The sequence below is a fragment of the Helianthus annuus genome, chromosome 8, assembly GCF_002127325.2.
Source record: "Helianthus annuus cultivar XRQ/B chromosome 8, HanXRQr2.0-SUNRISE, whole genome shotgun sequence".
Classification (NCBI taxonomy): Eukaryota; Viridiplantae; Streptophyta; class Magnoliopsida; order Asterales; family Asteraceae; genus Helianthus; species Helianthus annuus.
In genome coordinates, this window is record NC_035440.2 from 92,083,015 (window position 1) to 92,105,516 (window position 22,502).

Here is a 22,502-nt window from a genome sequence, read left to right on the forward strand (position 1 = left end):
ACCCGACGATTTGTAACGGTAAATTATGCTCACTAGAATATGTGGTAAAAATTTCATTAAGTTTCGTTATCGTATGAGAAAGTTATGATCAAATTCGTGTACGAGGTGTTAAAAGCGTCAACATTGAATTCTAGGGCCTTATGGATGATCTCAAAGTTAGTCAAGGACTTAACTAAGTTAGTAAAGGTCCATAAGCCCTTAAAAATCAAGTTAAAGGGCTGAAATGGCAAAAATGGGACTTAAAACCACGTAACAAAGGACCGGGGACCAAAATTGCAAAGTTTGAAACTTGTTTGGCTGGTTCAGAAGGTCTAGGCGGCCCGCGTAAGAATCCCTTAAGGTCTTACGCGGCCCGCGAGAGAGTGCCAGCGACAGAAAACCTGCAGATGCCAGTTGCAAGGCTGTTAACCGACTTAAGGGCCTGTAAACTGATACAAGGGGCTGAACAAATGGATTTTCATGCACTAGGGACAGTTGTGATGATCAGGGATCATTCATAGACCTTTGTGGCATCATCTAATTCATCTAAGATTGCTATATAAGAGGAAGAAAGTTGTAACCATGCTCACTTGCAATTGCAAAAGTTTACAACTTATTCTCTCGAGCTCCTCTGGTCAGCAACAAGTGTTCTTAGCATTCCTAATCATAATTAGGACTCTTGTAAGTATATTTAACCCTTCTAAATTCGTTTTAGCTTAGTTAATTAGCTAAAAGTCAAACCGTCGTAATTAAGGTTTGACTTCGTGATTAATTAAGATTTGTCCAGTCAAATCATGAATTAAAAATACCTTTGAGTAGGTAATTATGTGGGTAATAAACCCTTAAAAGGGTATTTTCAGAATCCCACTCTAACTATGTTAATTGTCGAGTCAAAGCTTATCATAAAAAGTCAACAGAATGGGTATTTACAAATTTATGCATAATTAGCAATGTAGGACACATGCAACCTGTTTGATCATTAAAATAACTTGGTAATTAATGTAAGAACATGTCTCAACATGTTCAACTCGACAATTTTCAGTTTAGGCTCGGTTTGGAACCGAAAGTCGCATAGTTTGACTTCTGCTTTGACTTTCAGTTCTGACCCGTTTAAGCCAAGTTTAGGATTGCCTTAGAGCTTCTTTTGGACCTATTTACATGTTAGTATAACCCTCTGAGATTATACAACTTGGTTCATTAGATATCCGATTCACATGCATGTTTCCGTTAATTGCTCATATGTTGACCATAATGCCCAAATGACCTTAAAATGTGATTTTTGAAAATATAAAAGGGTAGACACCTTAGCTACTAATTTATAAACTTGCGTCTAAATTTGAGATCAGTTTGAGGTGTAGATTAAGAGTTATGCTCATTAGCGTAATTAGAAGCTTCTTTAGTAATTAAATGGCGTAAATTGCATATGGCCTATCTAAACCCAAATTTTTATACAAAACTTTTTTACCCACTGATATAAAATAATATTTTGGGATTTTTAAAGATTTTTATTCAATTTTAGGCTGAGCATAACTTAGGTGCTGTTTGTTTTTGAAGAGGTAAAATGTCTGCAATCTGCGGATCACATCTGCAGACATCTGTTGAAGAAGAGGTGGACCAAATGTCTGCAGTCTGCAAGAAGAAAACTGTTTGTTTTTTAACATATGTAGACTTCTAAAATAAACTTGTGGAGGTGTACAGACGGTGGTGGGTGGTTAACATCAATTCTACTATCAATGCTAACGTAACCTCATGACGCGTTTACCCCATATCCAGGGCTTACGATCATCGGCATTTCATTACCAAATCTATGGTTTCATGCTCTTATGATCCGTCATCGCCAAATACTAACCAAAACAAAATCTTTACTACTTAACACACCTTTATTTGACCCGTTTGGCTCATTTCTAGAATCCTCCATTTCTAATGACTAACAAACGTTTTCTAAGCTAATTGTCTCTTTCAATTAAGTGATGATCACCATCACTTCAACTAGTACAATTACTTATTCTAAAACACAATTTCAATTATCTAAAATATCAAATTTTACATGATGTATTGGAACATGTTACATACCTTCAAAGCACACCTCTCAAACGCGCGTCGCCACCGGCTTGTCCACTAGACGCTCCGGTTTCCTTTCCTATAGAGTTCAACCGCAACATGTTTAGAACACTTTTCTTAACATATATCACCTTGTTTGTCAAAACTTTACATATATGCGTTTTAGCTCAAATCTCAGTTTTTAAGCCCTCTTTGAGGCATTTTTACAAACACCTTAAGGGCATAATTTCTCAAAATTTATAATCAAGTTCATGGCTTGCTATTTAGCCAATATTAACATCAACTAAGCATGTTCATATCAATTTTCACATTATCAAAATTTGAATTTACTTTCTAGAATTCAAATTACTCTAGAAAAACAATCAAATTCTAGTGTTTAACATGTTCCTATAAAACCCACTTATCACCATAAATGGTGATTATGAATTCACTAGAATTAAGCATGATTTCAACATATAATTGTCTAGGGTTCACTCCTAGACACTATATTGTTCCTATTCCATCCATATAACATTCATGCAACAATGAATTTCGAATTCTCTATGTTCATCCAGAAATTAAAAATAGAGATTTCCTATAAAATTCACATACCTTATGACCCCCTTACAGTGGAGATCACCAATCTAAGCTCTGATTTCATTTTGGAACTGATTTGTGCCTTCAATTTGTGAATTTTGTGTGAGTTAGGGTTTTGGAGAACCCTGGTCGCCCCCCTCCTGTGTTCTATTCGATCCAGACACACACCAGTGTGTGTTGGATTTTAATTTTTATGTTTTAATAAAACTTGTTTCACAATTGGCACATTTAACCCTCCTACTTTCATGAGGTTTTTAGTTTAAGTGTTTTTAACACTCGAACTTAGTATTACAAGACTCTTATCTAACTAGGTTAATTTTATTCCTAGTTAGTTCACTAGTTTATTTACTGACATCATATTTAATATAAAAGGTTTACATTTTTGGGGTCTTACATGCTTGCCCTGACGGGCTTTCCTTGCCATTACTCATATTCGCGATTGTTACGCGATTTGGTCCTTGGTGAGCATGCTCCTCTTGTCATACTTCAGACTGTTCCTCTATCATATCTGTCACTTGTTACCCCCTCGCCATCTTCAGATGCGAGTATCCTTCAATTAAACATTTACAAAGATAAGTAATGTCAACTTCACTAAACGCCCCTATCATAATACAAGGCTTTTCTACTATACGTGTCAGCGCACGTAATTTCATTAACTATATCTACCATTTAATTGGGGTAACGTATATTACACGATAACCCTATGTGTTGTTCATAACACTTTAACATGCTAAACCATTAACATATATGTACTTACCGGATTTGCGATCAAGCCTTGAACCAAACACACTTACTATTTTTAAGCGAATTTCGTTTAAAATTACGAACATAATCATGTAAATATAATTACCAGTACCTTGGAAAAATAAGGATTAATTAAATCTTTGACAATTTTCAAGTACACCACATAATGTGACTAAATTCGACGTTTAAAAATAACGATTAACAATGTGCGGAAGCTTGTAACTTGATCGTGTTCAGTTCTTCGTTGAGCTTGATCGTCCTCCGGTATTGTATATTATACCTACAATTCATAAGACATGAATTGAATTAGTCATACGTACTTTAGAACGTGTTTAAACGAGTTCGCGAGGCGAAATAATTGAAAAAAAAAACAAATTTTCAGAAACTGACTCCGTCATGCCACGCGCCAGAACCAACTTGCTCCCTCACGTGGCGCGAGGGAGAACCTTTTTCAGCAGGTTCGTTTCTGGAACCTGCACTCTGCCAGTTTTTACGGAAAGGACCATAACTTATTCGTTATTGGTCCGTTTTACGCGATTCTTTTTCCTACGCGACCGTAATTTGATTCTCCATCATATGGAGTTAACATCCGACATCTGGATTAACAAAATTATGGACTTTTAAGCTTTCGTCTTAAAATATAATTACTAAATTTTGACCCGTTCATGTATTTATCAAACAAACAAGTTTGTTTGACCCCTAATTCACATGAACCTCTTAAATTAAATATTGTCTATCATGTTAGCCTCAAATCACGGGTTATTACACCTCGTTAACCCGTTTATGCTTATATGCTTAATTTGACCCGCTAAGGGTATTTACGCGCTTTTACGCATAGACTCACATATTCATTTCTATTATCAAAATTTCACATTTCTATCAAGTGGTATTCCGCCACAACTATTATTGTGGTGGATTTTTATGTGTATCAATTAGTTATTCCGAATTCACCTTTTCCGGTTGTTAGCTTACGATAGTGAACCGCTTTAATGCATTTGATCCAGTTAAGGTTTTTGCCCATACTTTAACACTTGACTAATCTTACCTTAGCATAATACTTGTTTCTAAATGACTCGTAAGGGTCGTTTGCCCCGTTTAACGTTCAAGGGCATTTTGGTCAACCTTAGTCTCCTCTTGCATGACGAAGGACCATTAATGATATGTTTGACCAAATTCACACTTTTTACCCATAGACCTACTTATACATACCTGGCTCGGGTCATAGCTTTGACCCGTTCAAATACCTTTCTGCTTAAAACCTTGTAGTTAAAAGCAACAAAGTTCGCGTGATATTTCCTGTGACCACAAAGCTCAACAAGCAGTCATCAATTATTGTTGTTAATGGTGTTAACACACCATTTGACCCGTTTAGTCAAGCTGACCATTTACCAAAATATGATGGCATCTTAATACCATCCCGCCTCTTGAACCTATCCCGGTTTGCACCGTGAGTTCTTATTACTAAAAAGACATTTTCTTAAATTGTTCGACCCGTTATGACTTTCACCAAAAGATATCTTTTTCAAATCTTTTGTTTATCCGTCAACTCATGTTCGGATTATCGTTTGACCACTTTTACCCGTTATAGTTCACCCCATAACGCGATGTCCAAAATTTCTCGTTTATTAGTCTTTACCCGACTAGTTTTCCGTTTTTACCCTTTTTGTCATAACTTATGGTTTCTTGCCACTTTTACTTATTCCGACTTGCAATGTATCATGTCGGAATATCATAATCAATTACTTAGCATAACTCGAAGTCAATACTCACATGTATGTGAATTATAATAAAAGAGGGTGTAAGCTTAACTTACCTTGTATCCAAACTACGCCTTTCTTCATACATGATTTGTTTGACCCGCCTCCTTTCCAAGCTTCCACCTAGCTTGTCAAGCGTCAAACTATCATTATAATTCATAAGACGGTTAGATTAGTCATCATTACTTATGACTATTTCATCTTACGGATTTTATGTCGAAACTACTAATCGACTTCATCATTGGTTTGTTTAACTTTCTAAAAGTTAACTACCGTTATTCATATGACATGCACCATTTAAATTAAATCAACTTCATGATTAGAACTCGTATTATCCCATATCACACGGGATTAATCAAATTAGACAATTACGCGTTTCATTCACAATTTCAACATATAAACATTCATTTAGGCATTTTAACAAATACCTTACGGGCAAGATTTTTATACCACTTTTATCTAGTTCATTACTAGCTTTTAACCAAGTTTATATTATCAAAATCAAGCCCTTGGTCTAGTATTCATGAACATTATCGCTATCTTACATCATAACATCAGTTTTCTCACAATTTAACATACATGATCATATGTTCATCACAATAATATAAAACCCACTTAGCACACATATGGGTAATCATCAAATTTCTATTTTTCAACACTAGTTCATCGAATTATTAACTAGGGTTGTTTCTAAACATGGATTTCATCACAACAATACTCATAGATTCATCATCCATTCCAGAATTTTGATTATGGGTGTTCATCATAATTTCAAAGTATCATCAAATAACAAAATTCAACATACCTTGTGATCCCCATGACTAGGTGATTATTTTTATGTGTTCATGCATTGATTTAGGGCTTGAATCGAGCCACAATTTGTTGATTTGTTGAAGTTAGGGTTTGAGCTCCCATGGAGCTTCTCCTGGTCGCATACGTTCACACACATGTGTGTGTTTTTGATTTTTTTATATAAGTGTTTTAATTAAAACACTTCTCTAGTTGCCCTTGTTTAGTCCCTTAAATTTAGAGATTTTATAAAGAGGGTTAAAAGTCTTGATTTTTTTTTTTTATTTTTAGTCATTCACTTAATTGCCCATTAATAACTAAGTTAATTACTCCTAGTATCTTAATAGGTTCCCGGGGTTATAACCTGTCTTATTTTAAGTCCCGTTAACTCGGGCTTCTTATGACTTTGTTTTCTCAAGGCATTTGTTTTCCTTTTTTAATTAATATTAGGATTATTTATTTAAGTCCTAATATTCACCGGGTAAATTTTACCACTAACAGTATTTTACCCGTCTTTTAGTATTAACGTGGTTTGATTACCAAACCCCGTTTTCGGGGTGTTACAGACATTCAGTCCAGTTGTTAAGCCTGCCACTATTCGGACTGTTTTGACTCTTGTCTTATCTCAGAATTGGCCCATTCATCAGTTGGACGTCACCAACGCGTTTCTTCATGGGAATTTGAGTGAAATTGTCTATATGTATCAACCCATTGGGTTTCGGCATCGTCATTTCCCAGATTATGTGTGTCGTCTAAGGAAATCTTTATATGGGTTAAAACAGGCTCCCCGAGCTTGGTATCAACGTTTTACAGATTTTGTGTTAACCATCGGGTTTCAACAGAGTAAGTGTGACAACTCCCTTTTTATTTATTTTCATGGCCATGACGTTGCATACTTACTGATTTACGTTGATGATATAATTCTCACCACTTCTAATGAAACATTACGGGTTGATATTATGGCACGGCTGGCCGCTGAATTTGACATGAAAGATCTCGGTCCCTTGAGTCATTTTTTAGGCATTCACGTGACTCACCAACACAACCGCATGTTTTTATCTCAACAATCCTATACTAAGGACATCATTGAACGTGTGGGAATGCATTCTTGCAAACCGGTTGCCACTCCGGTTGATACTAAGTCCAAGCTCAGTGCCACATCTAGTCCTATTTTTGAGGATTCTACACTTTACCGCAGTCTTGTAGGTGCTCTTCAGTACCTAACTTTCACCAGACCCGACATCAGTTATGCTGTTCAGCAGGTGTGCATGCATATGCACGCACCCCGTATAGATCATTGGAATGCGTTAAAACGCATTATGCGGTATCTCCAGGGCACTTCTTCTCTTGTTCTGACACTAGGTTCTTTCACAGACTTCTCGTTACGCGCATACACTGATGCTGATTGGGCTGGATGTCCTGACACTCGTCGCTCAACTTTGGGTTACTGTGTCTATTTGGGTCCTAATCTGTTATCTTGGTCATCTAAACGTCAGGCAGTGGTCTCCCGGTCTAGTGCAGAGGCTGAATACCGGGGTGTAGTTGCCGAATTATGCTGGCTTCGTAATCTTCTTCTGGAGCTGCATAAACTCTTACCAAAGGCCAGCCTAGTTTATTATGATAACATTAGTGCGGTGTATCTTTCAGGTAATCTGGTTCAGCACCAACGCACTATGCACATTGAGCTCGACATTCATTTTGTTTGTGATCTAGTGCAACGAGGTACTGTTCGTGTTCTTCATGTTCCCTCACGTTATTAGATTGCAGACATCTTCACCAAAGGTCTCCCACAGATTCTGTTCGATGATTTTCGTTCCAGTCTCAGTATTCAGCCTCCTCTCGCATCGACTGCGGGGGTGTAATAGATTAGATATATTTAGAGATAAATATTGTGTCAATATTATATTCAAATTAGAATATACATCTCCCAAAAATATGGAGAAGTCTTGTAATATATATAGGATGTCGATGGAATGAGAAGGCAATCAACAATTATTCTCTATCATGCACGGTGCATATGAATGTGTTATATACAAGGTGGATGCTTGAAAACAGTTTAAGAAGTATTTATAATGTTTGTGCAAGCTTGAATGTTGAAGTAGATAGAATATTGGAGATTGCTTGTGTCATTACTGATGGGAAGTTGAGGAAATTGGTAGAGGTGAGGTGATAGTATCTCTTTGGTTTGATAATCGTGGTTTGTGAATAGTAGAGGTGGAAGTTACAACCCGTCTGCTTATGCACGGGTCGATTCGAGTTATGCTTAACCTTTAATGAGCAATTTGGGTAAAATATTTAAAATTTGATGAAAAGAAAGCATAAAACAATCTAAATCTCTGTATTTAAGAAATTAGATTATTAATGAAATATCGTAAAATTTGTGATAATATTTGGCACACTAATTATTCATGAAAGGTTTTAAGACTAAAACTGTTTATGGTCCATCCAGCATGTTACTCGCCGTACAAAAATTCACATGCTTTGACTCGAAACCATTTCGACCCGGTACTCCAGCTGTACCAGAAGTTACATGCTTTGACCCAAAACCATTTGACCTGTTACTCCAACAGTACGAAAAGTTACATGCTTTGACCTGAAACCATTGGAAGTGTTACCTAACCCATATGAACCACCCATTTTCCACCTCTAGTGAATGGTGTTGGTCTTTACACAACTTTTTTACGTTTCCAACTGTGGTTCTTGTGTTATTGATTGTAGCAGACAATCTGTTAAATGTTACGGGAACTAAAACCAGCTCTTTTTTTGGTTAGGGTCCTGATTTGGTAATTCATCAAACAAAAGATTTTCTAGATGAAGTTGGAAGACGTGCCAAGATCATCATGTACGGATCGAATAGTAAGGCTCACATCTACCTTGTGCATTATCTTTAATTTACTTGTCAACTATCATTTTATGAGGAAGACATGCGATTTATGTATGCCAGAGGTGGCAAGGTGGATAGGCTGGACAACCGGTCAAAACGGGTCATCTTTTAATACGGGCCAAAAAAGTCCTAAGTAACATGCCAATATATACTAGGGTTGTCTGAGAAGGTGACACAAAGTACAACCACTGAAAAAGAAGCTGAAGAGCTGGTGAGATAAAACTTGTTCATGGTTCTTAAATACCAATAATGAAACTTTGTCAATCTTGTAGATGAAATCAATCAAAATATCGCAATGACTGCAGTGGCCCTTCATAATTTATATTTTGAACAAAATAGTTGATTTTGTATATTGTTGTCGGTTATAGATTTTGTGAAGGGACATGTCAGCGCATGTACGCCTTCACTTGCAGGAAATTGTTGGATGTAATCTTGATTTATAGGGTCAATGTTGGTTTTGGATACTAGTCTGATGAGTCTCTAAACTACTACAAAAGTTATCTATATTATTCACGTGCATGGCTTGAGATTTAGAGTAAATTATTTGGGTTTTATTTTAGAGTATATTTAATAATTTGGATGTAGTTGGAGTTGGTATAGTTTGACCGAATCTGTTGGATGTGTACGTTGTGAAGTTGCACATGGGTTAAATAGTGGGTCTAGTTTTAGGGTGAGTTTGTTGAGTTTGAGGCTATATATAGCCAACTAGCTTTATTGAATAAATGCAGCTTTTTAATCTTTCTTCTTTCTCTTTATATACATACAGTGTTTTTATCATCCCGTATTTGAGAGTTCAACACATACGTGAGTGCATTGAGTGTGTGTTGTGGGGCCTGAACCAACAAATTCTGTTTATGTTGATTTTATGTTTTTTAAGGTAAAAACCTGCTCATTTTCAGTCATTTTGTTCACACTTTTCATGTGTTATCTTCATGCAAAACACATTAATCTTTCATATTGTTTTCTTGCAATTAAAATCTACCAGTGTTCTTTCTATTGTAGAAGTACATGCCCGATCTTGCTAGTCTTTTCTCTCACGTTCTCGTTGATGTCAGCAGCGTCAAAGTTTTATGTTGCCATTGGTTCCAAGAAGGTATCATCTAAACTTATATCTGTTGGATTAGACGTGTTAATATTATTATATCAGTAAAATATAACGCAAATTGACATGCTTAAATACAAAGGAACATGTTTTAAAAGTGCTCGGATCACATGAAACACGTTTTAAGTTGTTTGTTTCTTTTTTTTTTAATTTCATTATGTTTAGTTTTGGCCAACCAACTAAATTTGCAGGGGGTGTAAACAGAAGTTAATCTAAAATAAAACCATACCCAGTAAATCCCACAAATAGCAAAGCTACTTATAGGAGAGGCTGCTTCCAAAGAGACCCTCGGCTCGAAAACGAATAGCATACCAACACATCAAGTCAAAAAAATCTAGAAATAAGAAGTCAACCATACCAAGAAAGTGGTCAGAGTGACACAATATAATGTAAATCATAGCATACAACATCATTTGGGCATAAACACAAGAAGACGATCACCGGAAAAGTCCCTTAAAGAGTAAGGAAAACCTACGTCTCTAAAATACACCTAAGACCTTACTGCAATATCTTCTAGAAGTCCTTAACCCTAATCCTACATCTCCACGAAATCCTATCTTAGACCATGTATGTTATGCTTGTTGGGCTAGATGATCCCATCTCTTGCCACTTGGTTCTTGGAATGCATTTCAATTTACACAACACAACAAGTCCACAACCACTAATCACATTTTTCTATATCTATATATGGGTTTGTGTATGATTTGGTTGGGTTTTATTGATCTGGATTTTTGCTATATGTTTGCTTTCCTTTGGGTTTCTTTGTTGGGGTTCTTTTGTTGTGTATGTGGTCATTACTTAGCTCGAGGTGGATTTCTGAACATGCAAAATGGATTAATTCATGCCTTTATATAACTGATTATTGTGAATTATGTTACATCAATTTCAATTATCAAAATTTGGTGTTACATGCCAATTATAACAACACGTTGAACATAAATTTAAGTTGGTAAACAGACAAGAATTGAAGGTCGAGAATGTTTAAAGTCAAGGTTGGAGAACTCGCTAGTCGTTAGTCGACCGGTGAGGTGGGGACTAGCGACTACTCGGGATTAATCGGATCAGAACGTTATATGTAAATTTTATTCTTTTTATAAATATGTATATATATATATATATACTCACACATCCATATCAATATAATACTTAAAAAGGTAAAAGTAGTTCAAAATACAAACTAAACTTACATATAAGTCATAATATAACAAGTCTCAGTACTTAAAATTCAAACATTAACAAATACCTCAAATGTAATCGTCATCCCCGTAGTGTTCAATGATTTCGACACCATCTGACTCGTATTCAATCTCCTCATCTACTTCATCCTCTTTCTCTTTCTCTGACTCAAATTCTTCGTCATATTAGGGTAAGGGATAAGGAAAATGGGCTAAAGTTGTAATCTTGGGCCTGTTTTGTAAGGATTTCAAATGGGCCGAATAGGGCGACTTGGGCCGAATAGGTCCGACTAGGGCGGCTTGGACCGGCTTTGACCGACTAGCGATTTTTTGACTGATTAGTGAAAAATTACCCAGTAGGAGGCCGACTAGCGACTACTCGGCGATTAATCACCGAGTAATCGCAATTTTTGAAACACTGTCTAAAGTGTACTTGTAACATAATTAGAGTTGGGAAAATTACATGCCACAAACGAAATGAATTCCAAATCTAATTAAAAGTTTAACACAAGATTATTTGCTTCAAAGTAAATATCAAATACCACCAGATAGTGCAATCTTCCAGTTCCATCCCAATCCAATTCCAAAAAAGCACTACCTACATGCCTACAATATATATAGAAAAACATTATGTTTATTACATCTATAACACATAAAAATAAATAATAAACATATAAAACAATACACACACATGTATATAGGGTGGTACAAATAATTTTTAACGTGTAAAGTGTGTCGAAAGCACTAGTATGATTATTACACCATAATTTTAAAGGAGAGTAATAATTATTACACTTAAAATTTGTTGCACTGTGATAATTATTACCCTACAACTAAAAGTGAAGTGCAACACTATTTACAAGCATGGTACTGTGTTTTTTTTTTTCTTGGTTTCGTAAGCTTCGCACCGAAAAAGTATTTGTATATTACTCCTAATACTATGTGTGTATATAGATTTTAAATTCCTAAATTAAAGGGGGTTTAATCAGCCTACCTTGGTTGGAGCAAATATTGCAATCTTCTTGCACCAACTCATTATTCAATAATACTTTCACCTGGAAATAAATTAAAAGGAGAAAGGGGTGAAGTTAATTAAAAGGAAACTCATTACAACCGGATTATTCTTTGCATCTTGTAGTTGGTGTCCCTTGAACAATTTTTCAAGCTACTCACTTACATCATATTATCATAGAAAATTAAATATTAAACGTTTAGGATTAGAATCAAATACAAAGGATCCTAATTGTAAGAAATGTAAGAAGGATTTATAGAGTGACAAGTGTTCAATAACCCAAAAAAAACCCACTACACAAAAACCCCACTACAAAAAAAAAAAAAAAAAAAAACCCCTTAAACATCCACCATCACCAAAAACCTAACCCCCCCACCCCCCTCCCCCATTTTTTTTTTTTGCCGAGGGGGTGGAGGTTTAGGTTTTTGGGTGGTGGTGGGGCTGGGGGTGGGTTTTTAGTTTTTTTTTTAGAATTTTTTTTTTTTTTGGGGGGGGGGGGGGTTAGGTTTTTTTTAGGTTTTTGGGGGTGGGGGGTGTTAGGTTTTTTGAGGTTTTTTTTGGTGAGGTATATTTTTTTTTGTTTTTTTTTGTCGGGGGGGGGGGGTTAGGTTTTTGGGTGGTGGGGGGGGGGTGGGTGTTTAGGTTTTTGGTGGTGATGTAGTGGGTTTAGTTTTAGCTTATTGGACACTTGTCACTCTATAAATCCTTCTTACACTTCTTACAATTAGAAGCTTTTGTAGAATAACTTGACCCTAAACGTTTGATTATAAAAACTATGTACTAGCAGATTTTCTCAATTTGTAACAAAACTTACAGCTCAATAATTAAAAACAATTCGATCAAATTTAACTGCGTAGTTTAGTTAATTGTATATTTAACTTGATTAGTTACCATTTACACAGTTTGATATATGACTAAGCAGCTTGGTTTCCTTTTCGGCTATATATAATTAGACGTATGGTTGAGTCCCATCGAAAAAAGAGAAAAAAAAATACCATTAAGTTCTATTGTTCACTTGCACGATAAACATACTAGAAAGCATATGCAACACCCTTGTACGTGAAGTTTCCATTCTTCTGTAAAGGTAAGGTAACAAATTATTCACATAGCAAAGCAATATTAATAATTTAAGGCATGCACTTTTCATACCTCATGTATTCCTGCAATATAATCATTAATGCTACACTCTCTCTCTTCATCATAAAATTTGATCTTGGTTGTACGATTCTCTCCATAACTCCATCTCTTCATGCTAGGACAATCATGCACTCGAATATCCTCCAAAGAAGGATATTTGATGATAGAATGGCCAGAGTAGAAACTCTCAAGTTTGGGGAGATTATAAAGTCGAATACGATCAAAGGAGAACACGATATTTGTATCTTTTTTTACCAATTCAGTTTCACTTCCAGTTGTTTGCTCATCTCCATCTGAAATAACATTCACCAAACTTTTACAATTTGAAATAGTTAAATCTTTGAGATTGACAAGCCCTTGCGCTACGCTTATAGGGAATAGCTTTAATAAGGAGGAGCTATTATATATAAGGATTTCAACTAGATTACAAAAGCTTATATATTGATGTGGGTTATCCCACAGAAGCTCCAACCTATCCAAATGGTCCAAGTGAATTACTTCCACATGGGAAAAAAACTTTCCCTTTGTTTTCATCGGACCACTTTCATTTGATGTCTGAATTCCATCCAAGTCACATGTCTTCACCAAGCTTCTAACATTGCCACACCTTCTTAAAACAATATGCCTTAATTCATCAAAACCTTCTTGATATAGGTCTGGTAAGATGTTATCCAAATCTTCTATATATGACAATGTTAACACTTCAGATAGCTGAATCAGTTTCCTAATTGGCATCGTTAATGAGCATCTATATTCTGAAACTTCTAGGCAGCGTTTATATAAACCCCATGTGTGTTCAAACCTTGCCTGTTCAGATGTCCCAATGTCAAATTCTATCAAGGTTTCAATTTTGGGAATATAACGCAATTCCCAAACTCTTAAATGGAGAATTTTCAGCAACGCCAATTCGCTTAGTTCTGTAAGAAAACTACAATCCCCCCTCATTAAACTAATATACAACTCTTCCAACATAATGAGCTTTGATATCACACCAGGTGTTACGTAAGACAAATCATAACAATAGTAAACATCTAACAGCCTTAAATTGGTCAATCGTCCGATCTCTTCAGGGATTTTTCTAATTCCAGTACGTCTAAGCTTTAGAATCTCAAGACATGACAACCCCCCAAGTAATGAAATTTCACAGAGAGACATGTTATCACTTAGATCTAGCAGGCGTAGCATTGTGAGCTGCGTTAGTGATTGTGGGAGAGATGAAAAGTTGTTACCCAACATATCTAAAACTTTCAGCTCTTTCATGCCCCGAAAGAATTCATCCGGAACAATTGAAAGTTCATTATTTCGTATAAGGAAAGTATCAAGGTATGGCAAATCAAGTTCATAATCAGGAAGCTTACATATTTTATTTTCCATGAGTGAGATCTTCTTGTAGCTTTTTATAACGTCGCTTCTTGGCTGCCATTCTCTCAAACCTTTTCCGGACTTCACCAAAAACTTGTCATCACCTTTAAAAGTAACGAACAATGCCATATCACGAACAAGGTCGTGCATTTTAAATAATTCTTCTTCTTCTCTTCTATTGTCTTCAAAAAAAGAAAAATCATCCGCAGGCAATAACAAGAAAGATGATTTAAGAGACTCAACAACCAGTTGAACTATATCTTTTGTATCGTGAATGCTATCAGGATTATTAAATATCCCAAGAGCGAGCCCATAATGTGTCAACTTTTTAAGGCCAATGTTTCCATCTTCTGGGAACATACTACACAATAAGAAAAGTGACTTAGCTACGTCATCTTCAAGATGGTCGTAGCTTAACTTCAATTGCAGTATACCTTCCTTTTTGTAGATGACATCCCCATCCATGGGAGCATGTAGTCGACGAAGCGTTGCCTTCCAAATTTTAATTTCTTTGTCTTTTAGGGCTTTTCCAAGAGCTTGAATAAAAAGTGGCAATCCACCGCATTCCTTGACAATCTTTAATGCAACTTCTTTCAATTTATCGTGCCATTCACTTTTACCAACCACACGCTCAAAAAGGGTCCACGCTTCTTCCTCTTGCAAAGGGTTCACCGAAATATTCTTTTGGACATTCATTGCCGCACACACCTCTATGCTTCTAGATGTAAGCAAAATCTTGCAATTCATGTGCTCACTCACACATGGAATGCCCAAGTCCTGAAGCTTCAGTTCTTCCCAAACGTCATCTAGAATGATTAGAACCTTCTCTCCCTTTATTATTCTACTTGCTGGAACTTTAACCTTTTCTTGAATCATTTTAGCATCAACAGTTCTTGACACTGCTATAAACACAATATCCGCAAATTGATTCTTTATTGCTTTAGCAACTTCACTAGCTAGTGTAGTTTTACCTACACCACCTAAGCCATTAATTCCAACGATTTGTGTTGTGTCATCTTCTATAGCTCCAATGATTTTCTTCAAAGTCAACTTTTGGGTATGGATATCTTCAAGATTTTTACTTTGGTACAAGTCTGTGAATCCTGGGGCTTGAGCAGGAAGGGAGACACAAGTTTCAAAACTCTTACCATCTTCTTGGTGCTGCCGAAGAGAAAGCGTTTTTTTTATCGCCGTCTTACTACAACGACGGAGGGTACACAAATTGAAGCGTTTCTCCTGGTCTTCTCCTCCATTAGTAAACTGCGTGGCGTTGGATGTATAATCATCTGCTTTCTTCATCCACTCTTCCACACCTTCTAGGAGATCTTCCCCTTTAGATTTAGCCAAATCTATATGTTGCTGAACCCTTCCCTTCATACTCGACAGCTTATCAGCTTCATTTTTATATTTTTCAACATTTTCAGAGCAATTACACACGTAGCTAATCTCCCTTTTAGCCACACCACACAACAAGTCTACTACTTTTCCCGTTATGGAAGAAATAACCGTCTCCGCCATACTGTTATGGCGGTTTGGATTAATTTGGATGGAAAAGTAGTTCAAAGCATAGCATGTTTTTTAGATCTAACAAGACACGATTGACAAAACCAAGAAGAAATCATAAAATCATCAGAATCTTCAAATGAATTTATTTTTTATTGGTTCAACAAAACTATAATACAATACGCAACGAATACCTTTTATTTAATGTAATGTGCTTATGCAATTTGTTATATTTTAACTCAGAAAGGTACACGCAGGCCCCTCTTCAGTTCATTCTTCAACGTTAAAAAATATTAAACTATACATTCCATTCAAAATGGACCATGTTACTTTGGCTCCTTTCTGGCTTTCTTTTGTCGCTTACGCTTATCGTGCGCACCCTCACAAATAAATATGTTCCTCGGTTTACTAAATTTCTGCTTGACCATTAGACAAACAAATATGGATGAGAATTAGAGGTGCAACTCTAAACCGGGTTGGGAACCGAACCCGACAACCTTACCCAACCCGAACTTGATTTGAACCCGATCTCTTGCCAACCTGGTTTGGACCCGTTCCAACCCATAGGGTAGGACTCAGTTTGGGTTTTTCACAAGCAAACCGGTTTCAACCCGGAAGTTCACAACCCGATCACTCAACCTGATTTGAGAACCTAGTTTGAACCCAATATCTGGAACCCGTCCTGGTTTGAGAACCTGGGTTGTTACTCTAAAAACTACACTTGTCTTCTTTGTTAATTTATCATATCATTAGAATTCTGATTCAAATAGTGTGGTGTTTTAGGCTAGAGTTTAGGTAAAGCAAAAAGAATGTTTTGCAAAAACTTAAGAATTTTCGCGTTTCATATACTGATACAAGAGTCATGAATAATCAAAATCCCGTCGCAACGCGTGGGGTGACGTCAACTCGTTATATTACAAAAATAAATAACGTATGAATTTTTAAGTTAATTATGTTTATTATTAATTTTGAATTTAAGTTAATTATGTTATTTTTAAATAAATAACGTATTAATTTTCAACACGAAGCAACTGGTTATATATCGGGTTACCATGATTAGAACTTTAATTTTGATAATTTTATATTAATAGATATGAGCATAGGGTTGTACCCGGTTTGAGAACCCAACCCGGTCCCAACACAACCCAAATCGGTTTCATAAGGTTCGATTCTCTAGTCTGTCAACCCGGTTAGAACCCAACCCGGTTTGAATATTTTTAACCTAACCCCAACTAGGTTTGACCCCGGTTCGAGTTGAAACCCTAACCCAATTTGTGCACCTCTAATGAGAATGAAACTAGTATTCGTAATATCAGTCTTGTAAAGTTACGTCACATACCACGTCTCAATATCTGTTGCATACTAGGCATAATACGTTTTAACTTGTTAGAAAAAAAAATGGTTGGATTTTCAAGTGGATTGTTTTCTTTATATTTTAATTTTAAATAGTCAGCATTACGCGATGGGAATTCATTTGGCATCGATTCATTTCAGCAACCAGAAGAGAAAATTTCAAAAAGATGAGAGGATGTGATATATGCAAAAGGACGTGAACACATGTTTTTTTATCAATCAAGAACTATAATTAACGGCATTGATATTATTCAGTCAGAACTACCATGGTAACAACCCAAAGTTTCAAACATTTAGTAATACTGAAACAAAGGAGGGTTCTGGGGAACACCAAAAAAAAGTGAGAAATTGGAACACAAGGGTATTTTTGGCCATCATATTCCAAAGTCCGGGTGCGCATCTCTTAACCTTTTTATCGAGAATCATCTACAGACTTTCATTCTCCAGTAAATCAACACCACCACCACCCTAGCCCGCACTACTCCATCATCGATCCCTAGGTTTCCAATGGGGTTCAGGTAACTACAAGGTTTGGATCTCACAACACTCGTCAATGGAAGAGTGCTAGTTGTGGTAGCTCGGGGAGATGGGACTTACCGGCGACAAAACCTAAACATAAATTCGTTATCTTCGTCGGAAACGTTTTCGATTGATGACACATTGTTTGCCAAATATAAGCATACCACCACTTTCCTCTTCCCTGCTCTGGTCAGATTTAAGAATTACAACAAATTTTTTAGTTTATTGTTCAATTGGAAGCTAATTGAAGAAAATTGTTTTATTGATATCTGAAAATTTGTGTTCAGATTCATTGTGAAAGCTATTAGCTACCAGATGAACTTGCAATTTTGAATCAATTTGTGAATTTCTCTATCAAATCAGATGTGTGTGCTCTAGATTATAGTGATTTTGTTTCAAGGTGCACCAACAGTTGGAATGGGACAAGAAGCTATCAAGGTTTTTTAAGATGTAAAACTGTCTTTGATGGTCAATTATATATAAAATTTGCTACAAAAAGAAGAATATAAGCAGTGAGGGGTTGGGTTGACATATGTTATCTTAATTGCCTGTTTAATTCTTGGGAATTTTTAGAGCTCATTTGAATTTGTTAAGAAGTTTTATTTGCGAATTATATATAGGGGAATTGTATTAAAAAAACCAAACTAACTAAACACCAAGAATTTTATTATTTTCTGATTATTGTGATAGGCCCAATATTTAGAAACCCATAGAGATTATGATTTATGGATAAAGTAAATGAAATAATTATTTTAAATTCGTGTTTTAATAAATATATGATTTTCTATATTAAAAAAATGTGATTTTTGACACAATGATATTTTATGATGAACTAGTTGACTTTATGTCCGCGCGTTGCGGCGGGGACCCAATGACTGCAAAACGCGTGTCAGCAACGGCAAGCAGTTACCGAATATAAAAAAATAAATAAAAATGACATGGTAAGGATAGTCACTCCATTCTAAAAAAAGATTTTAAATAACCTAATATATAATAATAGGACCCCACACGTCCTACACGTTAGAAATTCGGTTGTTTTCAGTTCAGTTATTTCGGTGCTAACACGTTAAAATATGGATGAGCTCGATACCCATAACGGCACTGAAAGTACCGATCCGGAAAATCATCGAAATTAGGTACCTGCACCGAAAATGCTCGGTAGAATACGGTATGGTATTTAAAGGTAAAAATCAATAAATACAGGTATGGTGCTAGACCGGTGTTGAACAGAAAGTAACGATTCTGAAAACGCCAAAAGGTGGGTACCAAATTGGTGCCGAAAATGATTTGGTATAGTAAATTTGGTACCGATACGATACCAGTTTGATTACAGGATTTGATACGATTTGCTCATCAATAATCTAAATATCCAAGTTAATTTTACATGCTATAATTCATTCATTACAGAAAAAGACAAAAAAGAAAGCGAAATAAGTTGTTGTGTATATAAAACCTCATTCAAATGAAATACAATTTACTTACTGTGTGTATAAAAAGTAATCTAAACGGTACAATTACTTGCATTGTTACGTTGCTACAGGATTTGATGAGCTCGGTACCAACCGGTACCGAAAATACCGTTACCGAAATCCCCAAAAGTGGGTACCGGTACTCAATATACTTGGTAGGGTACGGTTCGGTACCGGTCGATACTGGTACGACACCGGTATTTGAGGGTAAAAACCAGAGAATACCGGTGCCGAACCGGTACCGAAAATACAACCGGTTTGCTAAATTTGATATCGATACCGGTACCCGATACCATTTGCTCATCATTTAGTGATGTTACTATTGATTTAATTATATTTTTAATATATAGGCCCAAAAGTGGGTACCTGTATCAAATATACTTTGTACGGTACGATTTGGTAACGGTCGGTACTGGTACGACACCGGTAATTGAGGGTAAAAATTAGTGAATATCGATGTCGAACAGGTACCGAAAATACACCCGATTTGTTAAATTTGATACCGGTACCGGTACTCGATACCATTTACTCATAATTATTATTATTATTGTATCAATAGGTTATTATAATATTATAAAACAACTGTTCATTCAGTTGTATTATTATCATATGGTAATTTTTTATAGAAATGATATCTTCAAAACCTACTAAAAAAATAGGTGCATGTATATATACACACACTTTTACCATCATATCGTAAAATTTTACATTTGATTTTTACTTGCATAAACTCATAAAATTGTTAATGTGTAAATTGTCATGTTAGGTAAATTTTAACATGATATAAAAATTGGTTAGACTTAGGAATTTCATTGTTGTCCTTATCAAATGTGTCACAACAAATAGTTAGGCAAAATTGTTAAATTTTAAGATGTGAAATCATACAATTGTAGAGTAGATTGTAAGTAACAAATTATGTTACATATTACTTCCCTTATGTGATATTTAGAATTTTATTTTTATACATACATTAGGGTAGCCTTTTAGCTTTTGAAGGAATTCACAAGTCGTGTGGTGTTTTAACAAGATTAATGTCACACCCTTCCACACACGGAGTACTACCGCGAGACGTGTGACTGATCAGAATCCATCCACTAATTATTTTGAACCGATTGGTTATTATCACAAATAATAGCATATTTAGTGACCTAATTTAAATTTTTTTTCTTAAAAACATAGTTTACTTAGTTTGCAGCGGAAAGGAATGGAGAACATATCATAATTTAAAACCACAAGTTTATTAATCATGAAACTTACAAACCACGCATTCCAACCGATTGTAATGTCCGTCCTAAACTGTATCGAGCAACCTGCAAAGCATGCAGTAGGGTGTCAACATAATGTTGGCAAGTTCACGAGTTGTCCAGTTTTAGTTTTCGAAAACGTAAGTTGTTTAGATAAACCATTTATAATCACGTTATGGGGAGCTACCTCATCTGTAAGCTCACTAAACTGTCGATACTAGTGACGTTGAGTTGTTGTGCCTCGAGTCAATGTCTATCACCATTGACCAAATTGCAAGGTCAACTATTTCACACCCGATCCCCCCGGTCACGGTGTGAGGTTTGTCAAACCTAATAGCGCTATCAACTAATAACCCATTCACCCCCGGCGATTAATCGATATTGTAAGCAGGGACTTTCCATGATAGAGTTTCGTTTAGTTTTGCTTGTTGTGATTTATAAATATTATCCAAACGTATCCCCCCCCCCCCCGGAATAGCAGTTTAGCATATACCATCGTATTTCATCCGGAAATATTAGTTTAATGGTATCCTTCTCAACGATAGTAGTTCGTCCGTGTCCCCCCGAGACGCATGCTTTTAGTGTGTGTGAACTCACCTTGGTTTGCTCGACAGACAATTTACTTCTTTTAGGTTGGTCAACCATACCCTATTATGGTTATAAATATTTATTAGGTTCGTATGCAAGTAACGCCACGTATAAATTACACGTATCTAACACGTAGTATGTAAATCCACATTTCATATAATACACACACTTTGCATAATGGTACAGTAATGGTAACAGTAACACATAGCCCAATTACATAACCTTCAGCTGTGTGTGGCCCAATAATCAAACCATCCCACAAAACTGCATGGCCCAAGATAATTAACAGCCCAAAATCTAAATGAACCAGTTCAGTCGAAACCATGAGGTCTCGACTCGAGACTAAGAGATGGAGGTGTTGGTGTTGGTGGTGGTGGTGGGTCGGGTGGGGTGGTGGTGGTGGTGTTGGTGGTGGTGGTGGTGGGTAGGTTGTGGTGGTGGTGGTAGTGGTGGGTCGGCTGGGGTGGTGGTGGTGGTGGGGGTGGGTCGGCTGGGGTGGTGGTGGTGGTGGGTCGGCTAGAGTGGTGGTGGTGGTGGTGGGTCGGCTGGGGTGGTGGTGGTGGTGGGTCGGCTGTGGTGGTGTTTTGTTTTTTTTTTAATTTATACAATATATTTTCGAAAGCCGAGTCTAATGCTAAATTGTATTTTTTATTAACAGGATATCGAAAGTCGGTGTTTTAACGGTGGTGGTAGCGTAATTCTTATGGAGAAACTACGTTCGTATTTCAGATTCATGCACTAGAACGCCGATCTAGGATTATGTGTTATCAGAGTAGCATGTTGACTTGTCAGCTCCCAGTGACGCTAGCCAACGCAGTTTGCCTCGTGACATGTCCTTCCAAGAGAGGAGTTCATTAGTGTTCTCATGAGCCTTCCAGCAACGGGAATGCCACTTCGCTCACCATCCTGACAATAGGTGGAAGACTGGACGGTGGTTGATAAACGAAATGCCGACTCCACTGCTCCAACCTCCTGATCCCTTGTGCCATTTCAGTGTGGTAGATGTGAAGCAGAATCCCGTTGGAAGGCAGGGTTCGGTACACAATTTCAAGACAGCCGGGGCTGTCTTTATATTATGTATGTTGCACCCATCGTTTTCCTGTACAGGAATTCAAAAATATGTAACAATTAGCGATCTAGGGTTTAGGGTTTAGTCGTTACATTCTGTATCAAAGTTACATGTTTTGTGTATTAATATAAAACGATGTTTAATTACATTTTGACTTGTGTTTCTTGTTGCGTTATGGT

General features: G+C 36.4%; 2 protein-coding genes and 1 long non-coding RNA gene across 5 annotated transcripts; 2 read left to right on the plus strand and 1 right to left on the minus strand.

The window, feature by feature from the left end:
- Positions 1–6,865: 6,865 nt before the first annotated feature.
- LOC110870343 (uncharacterized mitochondrial protein AtMg00810-like) lies at positions 6,866–7,666 on the plus strand. The gene has a single exon (XM_022119529.1). It carries the CDS (start codon positions 6,866–6,868, stop codon positions 7,664–7,666), a length of 801 nt encoding a protein of 266 aa, XP_021975221.1.
- A 1,868-nt stretch (positions 7,667–9,534) lies between these two features.
- On the plus strand, positions 9,535–22,423 carry LOC110873416. Of its 2 annotated transcripts, none has more exons than XR_002555138.2 (3): positions 9,535–9,667; positions 9,793–9,883; positions 21,913–22,423. It is a non-coding gene; the product is annotated as an uncharacterized LOC110873416 (long non-coding RNA). The 2 variants fall into 2 exon arrangements; XR_002555139.2 differs by lacking the exon at positions 21,913–22,423 and adding an exon at positions 17,576–18,478.
- On the minus strand, positions 11,039–16,304 carry LOC110873413 (disease resistance protein At4g27190). Of its 2 annotated transcripts, XM_022122333.2 has the most exons (5): positions 14,575–16,300; positions 13,229–13,509; positions 13,075–13,155; positions 12,062–12,122; positions 11,039–11,673 (listed from the first exon to the last, which is right to left on the minus strand). In XM_022122333.2, the coding sequence occupies exons 1-3, from the start codon at positions 16,094–16,096 to the stop codon at positions 13,111–13,113; spliced, it is 1,848 nt and encodes a 615-aa protein (XP_021978025.1). In that variant the 5' UTR covers positions 16,097–16,300; the 3' UTR covers positions 11,039–11,673; positions 12,062–12,122; positions 13,075–13,110. The 2 variants fall into 2 exon arrangements, with proteins under 2 accessions (XP_021978025.1, XP_021978024.1); XM_022122332.2 differs by having other exon boundaries at positions 13,229–16,304.
- Positions 22,424–22,502: the final 79 nt, after the last annotated feature.